The 18,954-nt window shown below is 40.7% G+C and overlaps 1 protein-coding gene across 1 annotated transcript in view; it reads left to right on the top strand.

Annotated features, from left to right (window-relative positions):
* Positions 1-12,982: 12,982 nt before the first annotated feature.
* RFX6 (regulatory factor X6) overlaps positions 12,983-18,954 on the top strand; it is a 113,085-nt gene continuing 107,113 nt past the window's right edge. The window contains exons 1-2 of the mRNA XM_063441271.1: positions 12,983-13,205; positions 13,485-13,641. Coding sequence (XP_063297341.1) covers positions 12,983-13,205; positions 13,485-13,641 — 380 coding nt within the window. The remainder of the gene's footprint in view (positions 13,206-13,484; positions 13,642-18,954) is intronic.

Below are 18,954 nucleotides of genomic sequence, written 5' to 3'. Positions count from 1 at the left end.
AATTATCTTATTATTAACTATCCTTCCTTGGCTACGCTGCAGACAAATATATTATAAAAGTACATATTTGACACTATTATGGCATTATCCTCCACATAAGAACTCTTACCTCTAGACCTCATTTTGTCTATTACTATGCTGTTCCTGGTTTGGGTTCTGTCAATGGCACTTTCATTCTGGACACTAGCTGCTTCTCCATTTGGCAATTTGCAGAGCTTGTCTCCCCAAACAAATAAACCTCATTATATCATTCATCTATTATTCCTATGGTTAAGTCTATCTACAGAAACTTTCCAGCATATAGATGAAAAATTATAAAACCATGGAATTAATTGCATTTAACAGAGCTGTGCAAGTGTGTTGCAGTTAGTGAGAATACAGATAATTTGTTTGTAAAATATATAGCCAATTAAAATAGGTTTCCTCATATCCTTTTTTTTATTCAGTATCTTTTGCCAAATAAAATCAATGCAAATCAACTATAAGCAGTACATAGACGACATATTTTTAATCTGCAATGGTTCAGTGGATCTTTTAAAAACATTTTTAACGTTTTTAAATACGAATGATTGGGGAATAATATTAACCACGGAACATAGTAAAGAAAGTGTTAATTTTTTAGACCTAACTATTTTTATAGAAAATAATTGCATCAAAGCCAAAACTTTTCTAAACCGGTAGATGTGAACAATTACATCTACCTAAACAGTTGCCATTTTTCTCCCTGGTTGAAAAATATCCCAAAAGCACAACTAATGAGAATTCGTAGAAACTGCACAGACCAAAGCACTTTTGAGATTCAAGCCATTAAAATCAAAAAAGATTTTATGGAAAAGGGGTATGAAGAATCCTCCCTTGTAAACACTATAAAAGAAGTAAATACTATGGAGAGATCTACCTTGCTAGAATATAAGCCCCAAAGCAGAAATGAAAATAACAATTTGCCTTTTACCGTATATACTCGTGTATAAGTCGATCTCATGTATAAGTCGAGTGCAGTTTTGTGACCAACAATTGTGAAATATGCTATGCCTCGTGGATAAGTCGAGGGTAAAACTTGGGGCTATGAAATTCTGTGATTTTTATAATTATATACACACACACTCATACAAACACACACTCTGCATTATATACACACACACACTCTGCATTATATAAACACTGTGTGAATGCAGAGTGTGTGTTTGTATGAGTGTGTGTGTGTAGTGTGTGGGGAGGGCATTTTTATTATTTTTAATTTTTTATTTAAATATTCTAATTTTTTATTTTAATATTATAATTATTTTAAATTTTAATATTTTTTTATTAAATTTTTTTTTTATTATTCACATTTTTTTTTTTGTCCCTGGTGGTCCAGTGGTGTGTACTGTGCAGGAGGGGGGCTGGCAGGAAGCGTTTACTTATCTTTCCTGCAGCTCCTGTCAGCTCCCTTCTCCTGCGTTCTGGTCAGCTCCCCTGTAAGTCTCGCGGTCTGCGTGCCGCGTTGCCACGGTAACCCGTGGCAATGCTCTGACGCCGCGGCTCTTGCAAGATTTACAAGGGAGGAGAAGGGAGCTGCAAGAAAGGTAAGTAAACGCTTCCTGCCAGCCCCCAACAGGACCGCCGGGCTTGTAATGAGCCTGGCGGTCCTGGTCTGTATTATGGCAATGTAAGTTGCCATAATACAGACATTGACTCAAGTATAAGTCGAGTGGGGGTTTTTCAGCACAAAAAATGTGCGGAAAAACTAGACTTATACTCGAGTATATATGGTATTTGTAAATTTTAATCAAGAAAGCCACAAAATTAAACAAATAATAAATAAACATTGGCCTATGTTAAGGAACGATCCTATGTTATACTCTATATAACCAGAGAGACACAAATTAGTATATAGAGGAGCACCTAATCTAAGACAAAAACTAGTACACAATCATATTAAAGAAAATACACCCACCCCCTTTTTTCAAAAATACGTTTTTTTTGGCTGTGGACAGTGCTTAGCCTGTAGAAACACGAAAAACACCAAAAGACATATCAGAATTCTATGACCCAAAAGGGAAAAATAAATATAAAATACGTCAAATGATTACATGTTTCTCAAAAAGGGTAATATACATACTAAAATGCTCATGTAATCTGTTTTATGTAGGCAGAACCAAACGTCCCTTACAAACAAGAATAAATGAACACATAAGAAACATTAACCCCTTAAGGACACATGACATGTGTGACATGTCATGATTCCCTTTTATTCCAGAAGTTTGGTCCTTAAGGGGTTAAAAAAGGCTATGACAAACATAATGTTTTCAGAACATTTTAATTTAATACACAATAAAGATCCCCAGTTTTTAGAATTTATGGCAATCCAAAAGGTTACACTGAATTGGCGAGGGTAAGATGAAATTAGAAAATTAGGAAAGATCGAAACCAAATGGATCTTCAATTTAAACACTTTAGCTTCTTCAGGTCTAAATGCAGATTTTGAATTATGTCATTTTCTATAAATCAGACCATATATATATGTTCAGAATACACCAGTTATTAACACCTTTTTTTCACTGGTTAAATATTTATATGTCTTTTATATATGGGATATCACAGGATTTTTAACTACATATATTTTATTAACTTGGATAAAAAACAGTATTCTTCTGACTAAATCTGCATATATAAGGCACTGTATGATGAACATATGGGACAAGGTTTAATACATATATGTATATATCTTGAATATTTATTTTAACACAATAATATACACTTTTCTCTTTTTACTCTGATCCCCATATTGTTATGAGCCTAAGCAGGCTCTAATATAGACTTGATAGCCTGCATTTATGGACTACATTCCCCATAAAGTACCGGACGAAAACCGGAAGTTGCGCACGGCGCGCAAAGCATCATGGACCTTGTAGTGCCGAAAAAACGGAAGTGACGCGCCGGCTTTTAGCCGCGTCACGTGAAACAGAGGACCAATCCGATATTTTAAACGCTTAAAATACAGCACAATGAGAGGACCTTCACAAGCTGACTGAGGAAGCCGTTTTTACCAGCGAAACGCGTTTTGGCTTTAAAGTGGACTCATTATTTCTTGGACCAACAATATTTGAAATATGCTGTTTTTATATTTGTTTTTATCTTCTAAAAATATATTTTTATAGTGATTTTATACATATTTTGTAATAAATTCCCTTATTGTATCCAATCCACTGTATCCTGCACAAGTGATTCCAGGGAAGAGGTAGTGTCACCCCACAAATTGACACTAGGCTTATATACTTAGAGCCAGTTACCAAAAGGCTCTAAAAAAGGTGAGCACTTTAATTTAATTTTATCTACATGAAATTATTATTAAAGATGCTACACTTAGTTTAAAATATCTGTGTCTTTTACATACGTTGTGGAGAGGAACATACGCACTTTTCCTTGGAGAGAGGGGTCATGTGATCTACCCTAAAAGACACAGACGCTTGGAAGTTTAGAGCCTAATAAACTTGAAAAGGCTCTAAAAAATGTGAGTGTAGATACATCTGTTGCTCACTTAACCTTTTACTATAGTATCTAATATACTGCACAATTATTTGTATATTTTTTTCTGTTTTCTTTTGTATGTACATTACACTGGAGAATATAGAGGATAAGTGTCTTTGAACAACAGGTAAAACACTGTGTCCTCACAGATTATATAGCGCTGCACTCTTAAAGACAGAAGACCTAAGGGGTGGCAACACCTATTAAGTCTGAAGTCTTTATTGTTCTTTGGTGATTGTCTTTGTATGGTGGGTTTTGAGGAGTACCCATAGAGTGTATACAGCAGCTTGAATTTACTTTTCCCCAGACACATCTATCACCTAGCGCCACGTATTCCACACCTATTGTAAATATATTCAAATCAACTAATACTCACCAAGTGTGTGTATGTGTTATCTGGCATAGAATCAATAAAATAGGAATTAATTCTTGAAAAACAACACAAAAAACAAATTGTATCTATATATCTCCAAATACACTTTTACCCACTCCGAGTTTGGGGAAAAGTGTAGAGACACTTAGTAGCTTGATTATCGTTTAGTCCCAGTTCAGGTCTCAAACATTTTTTTGCTCACTTGTGTCTTACAAAGTGTCACAGTGTCATACCCCAACATGCAGAGTTCAGGACAGCAAGGAAAAAAACAAGGAAATAACTTATAACTGAGCCTTAGAATGGCCAAATTTAAAGGTGCATCGATTAAGTTCTCAGCAGCACCCAAGTAGACCAAGGCTAGAAGATTCCCTATATCAGCGAAATTAGCATAATGTAGGGAAATAAGGAGAAACTATTTATTTAGAGGCAATTAAGGGGACTCCCTGATGTCACACCCAATGCCAGTTCAGTAAGCGGTCTTAGGTGCCAGAGTTTTACAGAAGAACGGGATACTCTTTTTACATGTGGCCTTTTTTACCACAGTAAAGAGTCCCTCTTTCCTCTAAAACAGCTTTTCTGCTTCAGTTAGTTTGGTAACCCCTAACTGCATAGGTTCTGACTGTTGCACAGTGGAGACCTTGAGATTGACAATCTCAGGCATGACGGATACAGTAAGGTGTCTGTTACTACTCTTGGTATACTGTATATCTCAAATATCTATATCAATGAGGTAGTTGATAAGATCCTCCAATGCTACAGGAAGTTCTCTGGCAGTTTCCTCATCCAATATAGTATCAGATAACCCTTCTATGAAAGCTGTAGCAAGCCCATTATTGTTCCAGTCTACCTGAGAAGTCAATGTTCTGATCTGGATCACATAGTCAGCAGCTGACCTGAATCCCTGCTTGATCCTCATTAATGCTTCAGCAGCATTTTAGCCCTACTGATAGTGTTAAAGGTCCTACAAAAAGCTTTAAGGAAACCTTTGAAATCATGAACCAGAAGACCATTAGCCTCCCATATGGGGTTAGCCCACTCAGGTGCCTTATCAGTGATCTGATGCATGAGAAACCTGTCAGGATCGGGACAGGGATCCAACACGCAGAGTACAAAGAGTAGATAGATACGTATACCGGACCTTAGGATGGCCGGACTAACGTAAGAACTACGTATAGAATGGTCAGAGACAAGCCGAGGTCGAGGGAACGAGAAGACAGGTAAGCGAAAGACAAGCCGGGTCAAAGGATAACAGAGAAGCAGAGTAGTAACAACAAAGCCGGGTCAGAACCAAAAGATAATCAGGATACAAGAGCACTGTGTGACTAGACTGGCTAGAACCACGACAGGGCAATGAGCAAATGCGGAAAGTTCCATTAAATACCCTGGCTCTAGAGAGTAATCACGCCTCCGACGAGTCCTGATTCGTGTTCCGGACTTGAGTGGCAGGTCGGACTGGATTAGCGTCATGACGTCGGCTATTGAGCGCCGCGTCATAAAAGGAAGTAGCTCCCTCGCGGCCGGCGTGTAAACGACCGAGGGAACCGCGAGGAACGGGAGAAATAGACCTTCTGGAAGGAGAAACGTCTAAGTCTCTACCTCTCTCAGAGGTAGAGACTACAGGTACCCTGACAGTACCCCCCCTCTCAGAAACGCCCACTGGGCGGAAGGAACCGGGACGAGACGGAAAGCAGGAGTGAAAAGCCCTGCGAAGACGAGGAGCATGGACATCCTCCTGGGGTACCCAAGTCCTCTCCTCAGGACCATATCCTTTCCAGTCCACCAGGTATTGAACCCTGCCCCGGGAGATACGAGAATCGATGATGGAGTTGATCTCGTACTCCTCCTGACCCTCAACCTGAACAGAGTGAGGAGGTGAGAACTTGGAGGAGAATCTGTTACAGATTAACGGTTTCAGCAATGAAACATGAAAAGAATTAGGGATACGTAATGCAGGAGGAAGCGCTAAGCGATACGCAACTGGATTAATTCGAGTCAGAATCCTGTAGGGCCCAATGTAGCGAGGAGCGAATTTCATAGAAGGTACCCTCAAACGAATGTTTCTAGTGCTCAACCATACCCTATCCCCAGGCACAAAACTTGGAGCCGCCCTTCTGCGTTTATCAGCGTGTTTTTTGTACAGTAAGGAATTATGTAAGAGAATTTGTCGAGTCTGATCCCACAACTTCCTCAGATTGGCAACATGAACATCAACCGACGGTAACCCTTGGGAAGAGGGAACCGAAGGAAGAATGGAAGGATGAAAGCCATAATTCATGAAGAAGGGGCTAGAGCGAGTTGAATCGCAAACGAGATTATTGTGTGCGAACTCTGCCCAAGGAATCAGACCGACCCAATCGTCCTGGTGTTCAGAAACAAAACAACGCAGATATTGCTCAATTTTTTGATTGGTACGTTCAGCAGCTCCATTAGACTGAGGATGATAGGCAGAAGAAAAATTCAATTTGATGCCTAGTTGAGAACAGAATGATCTCCAGAAACGTGAAACAAATTGAGAACCTCTATCAGAAGTAATTTCAGAAGGTATCCCATGTAAGCGAAAAATCTCTCTTGCAAATATTTCCGCCAATTCAGTGGAAGTCGGAAGTTTAGGTAAAGGTACAAAATGTGCCATCTTGGTAAACCTATCAACCACCGTGAGGATAACAGTCTGTCTTTTAGAAGCAGGCAAATCCACAATAAAGTCCATAGCCAAACAGGTCCAAGGTTTCTCTGGAATCTCCAAGGAATGTAAAAGGCCATATGGAAGCGAATGAGATAGTTTGGTCTTAGTACAGACCTCACAAGCTCCGATGAAATCCTTAACATCCCTCCGTAAAGAAGGCCACCAGAAATCCTTAGAGATCAAGGAATATGTTTTGCGAATGCCCGGATGACCAGCTACCTTACTCTCGTGAAGACACTGTAAGAGCTCCAATTGGAGTTCAGGGGGGACGAAGTGTCTTGACGCAGGAGTCTGTCTAGGTGCCAGATGTTGCAACTTCATGATCTTGGCCAGCAGCGGAGAATGGATTTTGAGACTTGTGTTAGCGATAATATTACACTTGGGTACTATAGAAGACAAAACCGGCTCAGATACAGCAGAAGGTTCATATTGGCGAGACAAGGCATCGGCTTTAGAATTCTTGGAACCAGGTCTATATGTGAGTATGTAATGGAAGTGAGTGAAGAATATAGACCAACGAGCCTGCCTTGAGGATAATCGCTTAGCCTCCCCAATATAGGACAAGTTCTTATGATCCGTTAAGATAGTAACAGGATGCAAGGTCCCTTCCAATAAATGTCTCCACTCCTTTAAGGCCATGATAACCGCTAGAAGTTCCCTGTCACCAATGTCATATCTGCTCTCAGTACCGGACAATTTTTTGGAAAAATACCCACATGGATGTAATGGTTTATCCACACCTAACCTTTGGGACAGGATAGCACCTATCCCCGTCTCAGAAGCGTCAACTTCGAGTAGGAAGGGCAGAGTAGTATCAGGGTGAACTAAAATTGGTGCGGAAGCAAACAGTTCCTTGAGAGTCTTGAAAGCAAGAAGTGCTTCAGTAGACCAATTCTTAGTGTCAGCCCCCTGTCTGGTCATATTGGTGATAGGAGCAATAATTGAAGAGTATCCCTTAATGAAACGTCTATAATAATTGGAAAAACCAATAAACCTCTGAATGGCCTTGAGACCCTTAGGTAAAGGCCAATCTAAAATGGACTGGAGTTTCTCCGGATCCATCTTAAACCCCTCCCCAGAAATTACGTAACCAAGAAAGTTTGTCTGGGACTGGTCAAAGCTACATTTCTCCAATTTGCAGTACAAGCCATGTTGAAGAACTTTGTGCAAAACCCTTCTGACCTGTCCGTGGTGAGTCTCAAAGTCTCTAGAATGTATAAGTATATCATCGAGATATACAATAACACAGTCATGTTGGAATTCCCTGAGAACTTCATTAATTAGGTCCTGAAACACTGCCGGTGCATTACAGAGACCAAAAGGCATTACTGTATACTCATAGTGCCCATAACGAGTATTGAACGCAGTCATCCACTCGTGTCCCTGCTGAATTCTGACCAAGTTATATGCCCCTCTGAGATCCAACTTAGTGAAGATCTTGGAACCCTTTAATCGATCAAAGAGCTCAGTGATCAAGGGAATCGGATAGGCGTTTCTAATGGTTATTTTATTCAAACCTCGGTAGTCAATGCAAGGTCTCAAAGTGCCATCCTTCTTTTTAACAAAAAAAAATCCAGCCCCAGCAGGGGAGGAGGACCTCCTAATGAATCCCTTGTCTAGGTTTTCACGAATATACTCCTCTAGAACTAAATTCTCCTTCGTAGACAAAGGGTATACATGACCCCTAGGAGGCATAGTACCAGGAAGTAAATTAATCTTACAGTCAAAGGACCTATGTGGAGGTAAAGTATCGGCTTTTCTTTTGTCAAATACCGCCCTTAAGTCCAGGTACAAGGACGGTATTTGTACTTCTGTAGAGTCGGTAGAATTAGTAGGTGTGTTACCTGTGCAAAGCGGTGACACTCTCTTTAAAGACTTCTCCTGACAATTCTGTCCCCATGAGACTATCTCCCCTAATTCCCAATCAATAATAGGATTATGTCTCTTAAGCCAGGAGTATCCCAGTACTACGGGAACAGAAGGGGATGAAATGAGTAATAGAGATGTCTCCTCTTCGTGTAGGATACCAGTAGTTAAGTTAAGAGGTATGGTTTCACGGAAAATCACAGGCTCAACTAAAGGTCTACCATCTATGGCCTCAACGGCCAAGGGTGTGTCCCTTAACTGGGATGCGATAGCGTGTTTAGTGACAAAAACTTGGTCGATAAAGCTTTCAGCAGCTCCAGAGTCTATCAATGCCATAGTCTCTAGTGTTCCCTTCTCCCAAGTTAAGGAAACAGGTAATAGAAGCCTGTGATCTTTGTAATTATGAGTAGAGGACAAAATAGAAACACCCAAGGCCTGTCCTCTAGAGAAACTTAGGTGCGAGCGTTTCCCGGGCGATTGGGACAGTTCAAACGTAAGTGACCTCTGACTCCACAGTAAATACACAGTCCCTCCCTTCTCCTGTACTGTCTCTCCTCTTCTGAGAGGCGGGTATGGCCTATCTGCATAGGTTCTGGAAAAGGTGGTGTTTTGGCCTCAGGACTTTGAAATGATGAAGCTAGTCTAAAAGAAGATCTACAGGTTCTATCTCGAGTGTTCTGCCTTTCTCTTAGACGTTCATCAATGCGAGAGATAAAAGAAATTAAATCCTCCAAATTCTCAGGAAGCTCTCTAGTAGCTACCTCGTCAAGTATTACATCAGATAGTCCGTTAAGAAACACGTCTATATAAGCCTGTTCATTCCACTTAACCTCTGCCGCCAAAGACCTGAACTCTAGTGCGTAATCCACAAGTGTTCGGTTATCCTGTCTAAGGCGCAACAGTAATCTAGCTGCATTGACCTTTCTGCCAGGAGGGTCAAAAGTTCTTTTAAAGGCAGCTACAAAGGCATTATAATTGTATACTAATGGATTATCATTCTCCCACAACGGATTAGCCCATCTCAGAGCTTTCTCAACGAGTAAGGTGATGATAAATCCCACTTTCGCCCTATCTGTAGGATAGGAGCGGGGTTGTAATTCGAAGTGGATACTTATTTGGTTTAAAAAACCACGACACCTCTCAGGAGATCCAGCATAACGTACAGGTGGGGTAATTCGGGAAGAAGCCCCTACAGTAGCTACCTCTAGACCTGAACCCACAGGAGAAATAGAAGTATTACGCATCTCCTCTGGTGGATTATTAGGACGAGATAACAACGCCTGTAGCGCTAGTGCCATCTGATCCATTCTGTGCTCCATGGCGTCAAACCTAGGATCAGAAGAACCAAGCTGACTGTTTGTACCTGCAGGATTCATTGGCCCTGTCGTAATGTCAGGATCGGGACAGGGATCCAACACGCAGAGTACAAAGAGTAGATAGATACGTATACCGGACCTTAGGATGGCCGGACTAACGTAAGAACTACGTATAGAATGGTCAGAGATAAGCCGAGGTCGAGGGAACGAGAAGACAGGTAAGCGAAAGACAAGCCGGGTCAAAGGATAACAGAGAAGCAGAGTAGTAACAACAAAGCCGGGTCAGAACCAAAAGATAATCAGGATACAAGAGCACTGTGTGACTAGACTGGCTAGAACCACGACAGGGCAATGAGCAAATGCGGAAAGTTCCATTAAATACCCTGGCTCTAGAGAGTAATCACGCCTCCGACGAGTCCTGATTCGTGTTCCAGACTTGAGTGGCAGGTCGGACTGGATTAGCGTCATGACGTCGGCTATTGAGCGCCGCGTCATGAAAGGAAGTAGCTCCCTCGCGGCCGGCGTGTAAACGACCGAGGGAACCGCGAGGAACGGGAGAAATAGACCTTCTGGAAGGAGAAACGTCTAAGTCTCTACCTCTCTCAGAGGTAGAGACTACAGGTACCCTGACAAAACCCCACCATAGACCTATCTGTGGGAAAGGATAGGTGTTATATGGCAAAGTGGAACTCCACTTGATTGAGAAATGCTCTACAAGTCATACCTAGGAGGTGCTCTGATGCATTATTTTGGCTAGATGCCTCTGGAACAGGAGATATTGGTTGAGGCAGTATAGACACCTGTGTCTGAGGTGTCTATACACTCAGTATGGCTCAGATGGCTCAGGAAGTACATTAATTTTTTTCTGGACAAAAGTGTCTGTAGTGGCTTAGCCATCTGATCCATAAGGTGATCTTGCTCATCATATCTTGCCTCATAGGAAGCCATTTGCTGTCCTAAACCTGCAGGGTCCATGGGCCTATTGCAAAGTCACATTGTAATACCTGCAGAGTTCAGGACAGCAAGGGACAAAACAAGAAAATAACATGTACCCAGGCCTTAGGATGGCAGGACTTAATGTTAGACAGAGAAAAAGCGTAGTCAGTAACAAGTTGATGTCAGGTTAACAGAAAGACAGCAAAAATGAGAACTAGCCAGACTCAGTTACACGGTAATTAGTCAAACAAGGAAATAACACAGGAAAGGGTTAAAGATAAAGCAGAGTCAGTAAAAAAGCCAAGGTCAATACCAGAATAATAATATGCAAGAGAACAAGGAACACACTAAAGGCTACTGGGAGAGAAACCACAATAGGGCACAGTGTACAGTGCCACATTAGATTGGTCCAAAACCTGGGTGCATGGATGCGCCAGAATAATATTGACCAATGGGAGCTGGAATTTACTTGGGGCTACCATTGTCCCTTTAGGAGTGTGCTTGTGGCGCGGGCAGCACTCTTAATTATACAAGGCGGGCCACGCGACCTTTCATTAAGGTTGGTGCACACAGCCTGCTCAGGAGAAGTGATCGAGCTGCGCGCAGCTCGTGTGGAGGCAGGAGTGCTTGAGTTACATGCTGAGGACCCTGGCCGGCTTGTGGATCAGGTATGTATTGCTACAGTACCCCCTGAAGACACGCCCACTAGGCAGGGAGGAACAGGCTTGGCGTGAGTCAAATGTACTTAGAAGATGATGAGGGGCATGAATATCACATGCAGAAACCCAACTGCACTCCTAATACTCCCTTCCAATGGACCAAATATGGAGGACCTCAGCCAGCTCGCACATCTGTTAAGTAACACTACACAAAGAGAACCTGCACCATTTGGATATCAGACTGATCCAACCAATAAGAGCACTCCAGAACTGAAATGCTGGCAATTTCTATCTGCATAAAAGATACAGCAACTCGGATGATTGTTTTATACTTTTTGGATCTTGGCAGCAAGGTGTAGCTGATACCACTCTAGGGACAGTGAGCACAGGGTCAATATCTGGATTACCATTTTTGCTTAGGGAGAGCCTAACGAATTGCATATGAGAACTGAGCGAGGATTTACTGAATGGCAAGCTATTTAGTTTCTCTGAGCTTTTGTCCATTCTCAGAGTTCTCATATTCTTTGTTTTTGTTGCAATGCTAGATTTCTCCCTAAGTAAAAAGTTTCGGTTCAGGACTGCCCTTGTGGGTGAGATCAGCCTGATATGCAAGTGGTATAGGTTAATTCTCTAATGGCATAAGTGAGCAAAAATATTTGAGACCTGAGCAGGGATTTAATGAAGGGCAAGCTATTCTCTAAGCTTTTGTCTATTCTTAGAGTTCTAATATTCTCTGTTTTAGTTGATGTTTTAGTATGATTCTGTTGTCCCAATCATAAAATTCCAACTGACCTTTGTATTATGATCTCTCTTTCTTTAAAGCTTACATTTTTTATTTATATTTCTAAAATACAGCAAAAATATTTTATCTAGCAATGTCAGTGTTAATTTGCAATATTCGAAAGAGTTGTTATTTTTTTTTTATGTATTTATTTTGGAAAAATATACTGTTTGAACACTCACATTATTTATTTAACCAAGAAGCAAAAGCTGTGTCACTGGTTTACCCACAGAGTTCCAGATATGGAAACGCACAATAAACAAACATCAGCTTGACTCACACAATCACAGATGATTGTTCCAATCTGTTAATCATTAATGTGGTGGATCTGATCACCACCATTTTTTTATCCTTCTGAGACAACAGATAACCAATTCATTGCTGCAACGTCACATCCAATGTGATTAACTCTCCCACTAAGTGACTTTTTTTATCAAAATAAAAGCATCTGGGATACTAGACACCAGCATACTGACGACCAACTGCCTTTCATTTGATAGATGATCTATGCCAACAAAAGGGCGTGTTTAGTGACTTTCTTTAAAATACCAAATGATGTCAAACCACTTAGAATGGAATTGTAAGACCAGAAAGTCCTGTCATTGTCCAGAAGAACCTTACATTTTCTTCATATCTTATTCTAAATTTTACTGGAATTAATTTTCAAATTCTTTTGTGGCCAACTAACATGAACTAACACCAGCATTTTATTTTATTCCACCATTTATTTTATACAGGGTCGTTCATATTATAAATTTGGGATGGTCTTTAAACAACCTTTGGAATAAACTTGTCAGCAGATCCTGGACTTTATATCTTTGATGGTCATTTGGGAGTTTTCATCTAAAAAAAAAAAAAATGCCAATTGAGAGGTTTTCGGAGACACAAGAAGGAGATTGTCCATTCGAAAATGTAGAATCTTGCCAACGATTATCCTCACGGATGGAGGATTGTTATGGAACAGTAGTAGGAAAGGATTTGCTTTCATATTCACAAGAAGAACTCTGTATGGAAGCACCAGATGCTATAATGTTAACACCAGAAGATGAAGACACATCAGCAGGCCTTGGGATAAAAACAGGTTAGTATGGCACAATCTGTATCATTATTATTTCAAATAATGAACCTTATCACATGTGCTTTATCATACATGAGCAATAATAACATTATGCAAACCCCACCCATATTTGTAACATTAAATTCTCATTAAAGACATGAAAATGAAATGTGTTCTTTTTTCATTTAAATAACTAAAATGCAAGTACAAAACATATTAATAAAAGCAAGAATAACTTGTAATTTGGTCTATATTTTTCGGATAATTAGTAATATGCTTTTTTTCTTACTATTTAACTGTCAGAGATTCACCTCTCCACCGAAACCTTTTCATCAGAAGATGAGGAGTTAGATATTATTTACAGTAAAAATGCAGCTTTATCTGACAAGACTTCCCAGAAGAAATCTATCACACAGATCATTAAGGATAAAAAAAAACAAACACAGCTTACTTTACAATGGTAAGTAAATGTATGTTGGTCTTGGGAGGAGACTGCAAATTCAAATAGCAAGATTTTCTTATGTATGGAGTACAATACATGATTGAAAAAATTGTGTGTAGTAAGACTTTTACTGTTTGTTATTAGAGCAATTCATGTAAATGCTAAATTAATGGGTTTATCTACTAAATAGTGAGTTGTGTTTACTTGTGAATTAACATATTGTACTAAAGTGAGAATTCAAAATGAATTTCACTTTGAGAACTCAAAGTGATTTCAGAGCGAATTTCAAATTTAAGATCACAATAGCTGAAACCGAAAGATTTACATATTCAGCTGCACTTCCAATTCATCTACTTTCACCTTAAATTTGACATTTGATATCTTTGCATTCCCACTTTAGTGAATAACTGTGTCAAATTTGGATTTAAACAGCAGAGCTGTGTAACTGTAACTATATATTTTTGCAAATTTATTTTAGCCTAAATAATGATGTTCTAAAGCAACGTGCTGTTTAATCAGTAATCGAAAGATGTTCTAAGGCTACACTGATGCCCCAGTCTTGACAATGTATCAGGAAGATGTAACTTTCTAAATGATCTATTTATACATAAGTATCCACGTTCTTTGAAAACGCTCACATTTAAAACAAAGAAGAAAATGATGTCCCATAGGTGAGACCTATAGTGTGTCAAGGGAACTTTGAAGGGGGTAACCCTAAAAATTGCAAACTAGTATACTGAAGTGTCATGTGGACATAATTGTATCGATTGTATTTTTATATATTGTCATACAAACCTGCAGAGACTTTATTGTGTCCTCTGGACTTTATGTCCACATGGCACTTCAGTATACTAACTCTCACGTTTAGTCAAATTTCTTGTGCTGGTTTTTCAATTCCTGAAATCCATGAAAAAGAAGATATAAAGTATGTACACCACACTCAGGTAGATGCATTAATAAATAAAATAAGTGTTCCTTGATGTGCCAGTTTAGTAGAAATAGTGCAGATACAACATAAATCCACCAGAGTATATTGCAAAAATAACATTTCCAAGACTTAATAGAAGGGGTGGTAGCAAAACACGCTAAGATTCACTAAGATTCTAGAGTGATCCTGAATGCGGTTCATGTCTATATAGACACTTTTTCAACGGAAATTTTGTTATGTTTGCATTATAGTTAGGTGGATGTATAGTGTGTCTACTATTAATTTCAAACTGGCACAACAAGAAACCCTTATTTTAATTCTTAATGCATCTACCTGATTTCGGTGTACATACTTTATATATTTTATTTAGTCAGTACCTCACAATGAAAGCATATACAGATATGTAACTCACCTAAAAGTAAACTCAGTAAAACTCACTGTATAGTTAGTATAAAAAGTAAATAGCTTAAGTTGATCAGTAGAGATGTCGCGAACATAACATTTTCCGTTCGCAAACGGCGAACGCGAACTTCCGCATGAGCCCCTCTGATGAGCTTCACTGGCGAAACGTGCACGTCAGGGGCTCTGGACACATACTGACACATTATTGGTGTCGGCACCTAACTCTCTGCTTATCAATTGCTAAATTACCGACATCAAGTTCTTTCATGTCCAGCATCTCAGGAGTGCATATTGGAGACTCTTAACACTAATTGTATGTACTCTGTACATACTTTATTTCTCTTTCTTTTTCCTTTATTATGTTTATGGGGGGAGATTGATAAGACCAGGCATTTTATTAAGGGGTGCCCTCGAAGGCACAAGACTCAGGAATCTTTATTCTATACGCCTTCCTCTGCCACTGTCTGTATATTTTCTACTACCTAGGCAACCTGTTCAAAACTGTTTGCAAACCCTCTCTTTACACTTTGACCTATTATTTAGATAAAGCTAGCACTTAGGCTACTTGTGTGACTTTTAACCGGTTAACTGCTGCCTGTCAGCAGTCCTTCACAGGTGAGCAACTACTTTGTGCTCCACTGTGGTCAAGCATAAGATAACATCATTCAGTGCAGGCAGCCGTTGTTACACTAGAATATACTGCTAGGTATCTTGCAGAAAACACGGAGCCAGGTCAGCAACCCCTTATTTTTCACTTCACTGCTTGACAGAAACCTTTATTTATTATCAATATGCTGCTATGATCTGGGCAGCTTTTGTGATATTTAACTGGCTAATTGCAGTCTGTCAGAAATCTGTCTTAGCTGAACCATTATCTTTGATCTTTCTGAGGTTAAGTACCATAGGACATTATCAATTATTGTATGTGGAGTTAACCCATGTCGCTAGTTATACTATCATGTAGGGACTTACTTATCCATGAATCTTGTAACTATTGACAGCACTGGTTTAGCAGTCGTCTTATCTCCCCCCTCTTGTTACAGCTATTAGTGATATTTAATACAGTATCACCTCTATTACTTGGGAATACCCTGATGTTATATTATAGAAAAACAGTATTGCTTCAGCATTAATGTTATTATGTATACACTTTTACAGCTTGTATAAGTAGTCACAGAGTTTTACTCGCTGTATAGTCTCCACTCACTCCTGCTGTTCATATTATTATTTTTCTTTAATATATTTTTATTTTAGATTTATTTATTAAAAGTTACTTTTTAAGCTTATAATCTTCTCAGTAAATCATACAAGGGTAGAATGGCATTTTTTTTCTTTTTTTGTTTATTCTCTATGATAGTCACCATTTAGGGGTTACCCTCCTTTTTTGTGCCTTCTACCTTGTGATATCTAAATTTTGGCCCTAGGTTAATTCTTTTCATTTTCTTCGTATAACAACTTCTGCAAATGTTAGCGAACGGGCAAACCGGGCGAACCGCCATAGACTTCAATAGGCAGGCAAATTTTAAAACCCACAAGGACTCTTTCTGGAAACAATAGTGATGGAAAAGTTGTTTCAAGGGGACTAACACCTGGACTGTGGCATGCCGGAGGGGGATCCATGGCAAAACTCCCATGGAAAATTACATAGTTGATGCAGAGTATGGTGTTAATCCATAAAGGGCATAAATCAACTAACATTCCTAAATTGTTTGGAATAACGTGCTTTAAAACATCAGGTATGATGTTGTATCGATCAGGTTGTGTAAGGGTTACGCCCGCTTCACAGTGACAGACCAAACTCCCCGTTTAACGCACCGCAAACAACCGCAAACAGTCCATTTGCACAACCGCAAACTCCCCATTTGCACAAGGTTGGATACCAAGCTAGCCATGTCCCGTTCCTTGATCTCACTGATGTAATTGAAGGTCTCTTTCTCCACCCAGCCACGTACAACACCAATGGTCCCCGAAAGGTGACAACAAGCCCCCTGTATTTTTTTTTTAAATGTACACTACTGTTACACCAGATATGAGTTGCACTGGTGTGACACTGTGCCCTGGCAGGCCCTGAAACGCACACGTGTGAAGGAAACTGACTGCTATTATATTACAGACAAAAAAGGTTTGTTTTTTTTTTAAATGCAAGCTATTGTGACACCAGATATGAGTGGTGGCACTGGGCAAGTGGGCACAGTATACGCTGTGAGCCTGACACACACGTTGCCAGGCAGGCAACTGCAATTAGATTACACAGGAAAAAAAAAAGAAGCAGACTGATGTTCTAGCCCTAAAAAGGGCTTTTTGGGGTGCTGTCCTTACAGCAGAGATCAGATGAGTCCTTATGGACTGTAATGGACACTGAATACACTAGCCTAGCTATCGATTTCCCTATTAAATCAGCAGCAGCTACACTGACCCTCCTCTCACTAAGAATGCAGCTTCCAGGGGGCGGGGCCTAGCTGTCATGGAGGAAAGACGCACTTCGTGTGAGCTCCCTCAATATCTTACTTTAAGCAGCTATCAACAAGCGAATTTCACCCCAGAAGGGGATGACCCAGCAATGTTGATCCTACCTGACCGACCCGACATGCTTAATAGCGGTCAGCAACTCGACAGAGTCTTACTTAACTCCGCGTGGCAAGTGTGGCCTGGTGCTTACCGAGCAGGAGAGGCGGCCGATCTCCCGATCCTGTGATGCCCAGGAGCAGCTACTTCCCGGCAGGAGCTCCGTTACCCCCCCCCCCCTCCCGGACCGGTGGGGGTTATCCCGGTCCACCCCTGAGAGGCTGTCTGGAGATAATGGACGCACAGAGCACAGCCGCCCAGGCTGACATACTCATCTGCGGCTCTCCCAATATGGCGGCAGCCGCGTGTCCTCCTGGTACCAGCAAAGCATGGCAGGATATTGAGTCTAAGCTGGATAGACTATTTATTAATTTTGGAAGCAAATAACAAGCAGGAAGCCCCAACAAGCTCCACCACAGCCCCAACAAGCTCCACCACAGCTAAGGGAAGCAGTCCCCATTAAAATCCACAAACGCAAAAGGCGTCGAAGACAGGACCGGAGGCACAAACAGAAATGCAGAGCCTGCCCCACGTCAAGCACTCGCCTCCACCTTAAGCCACCACAATCCCGCACCGGACGTGAAGCACCACCGGGACACATCCGACCACCCGACAAAACAAGCTTCCACCACCTCAAGCCGCGAACCCGGCACTCAGCCAGAGACTTGCCTTTGTTGTTCCAGGTATCAGGGACTCCCAGGGTCTGCACCTGGGACCCAGAAGGGATCGGATGAGCACAAGCAGTAAACAGCAGCCTGCCAAGCATGTCCCACTATAGCCGATCCTCCACACCATGCCTTTGATCACATGAACTGCTCTCTGCACATTAACTAATCGTAAAGTAGCAAGCGTTTAAACATGTAATTATTTCACCTCCTAAAGAGTTTATTGTCGTAATTCCTTACATGCCTTTACCTTAACCGTTCATGTATTATGTTATTCACTAGTTTCATCTCATGGGACGACTCACACTTGATTTATAACTAGTGGTGGAGCTGCTGATATAAATACCTACTTGATAACGTGCAAGCTACACCCTAAACATGACAGCCTTCTTTCACAATAATGTACTGCTATATACTTATACCATCAGTGCAACTAGCCATGATATACGCACGTTCAGCCTAGCATGCTCAAATATAACAAACTTCTGTCTAAAAAAAAAAAATAATACAAAAAAAAAAGAATGCAGCTTCCGAATGAATCTAAAATGGATGCTGTCCAGGAGGTGGGGGGGGGGTCTGGGAGGGAGGGTCTGCTGCTGATTGGCTGGAATGTGTCTACTGACTGTGAGGTACAGGGTCAAAGTTTACTCAATGATGACGAATAGGGGGCGGACCGAACATCGCATATGTTCGCTATCTGTGGCGAACGCGAACAAGCTATGTTCACCGGGAACTATTCTCCGGCGAACCATTCGGACATCTCTATTGATC

The sequence above is a fragment of the Pelobates fuscus genome, chromosome 2 (assembly GCF_036172605.1).
Source record: "Pelobates fuscus isolate aPelFus1 chromosome 2, aPelFus1.pri, whole genome shotgun sequence".
Taxonomy (NCBI): domain Eukaryota; kingdom Metazoa; phylum Chordata; class Amphibia; order Anura; family Pelobatidae; genus Pelobates; species Pelobates fuscus.
The sequence above is the reverse complement of the archived record's forward strand: the minus strand, read 5'-3'. Positions and strand labels throughout refer to the sequence as shown.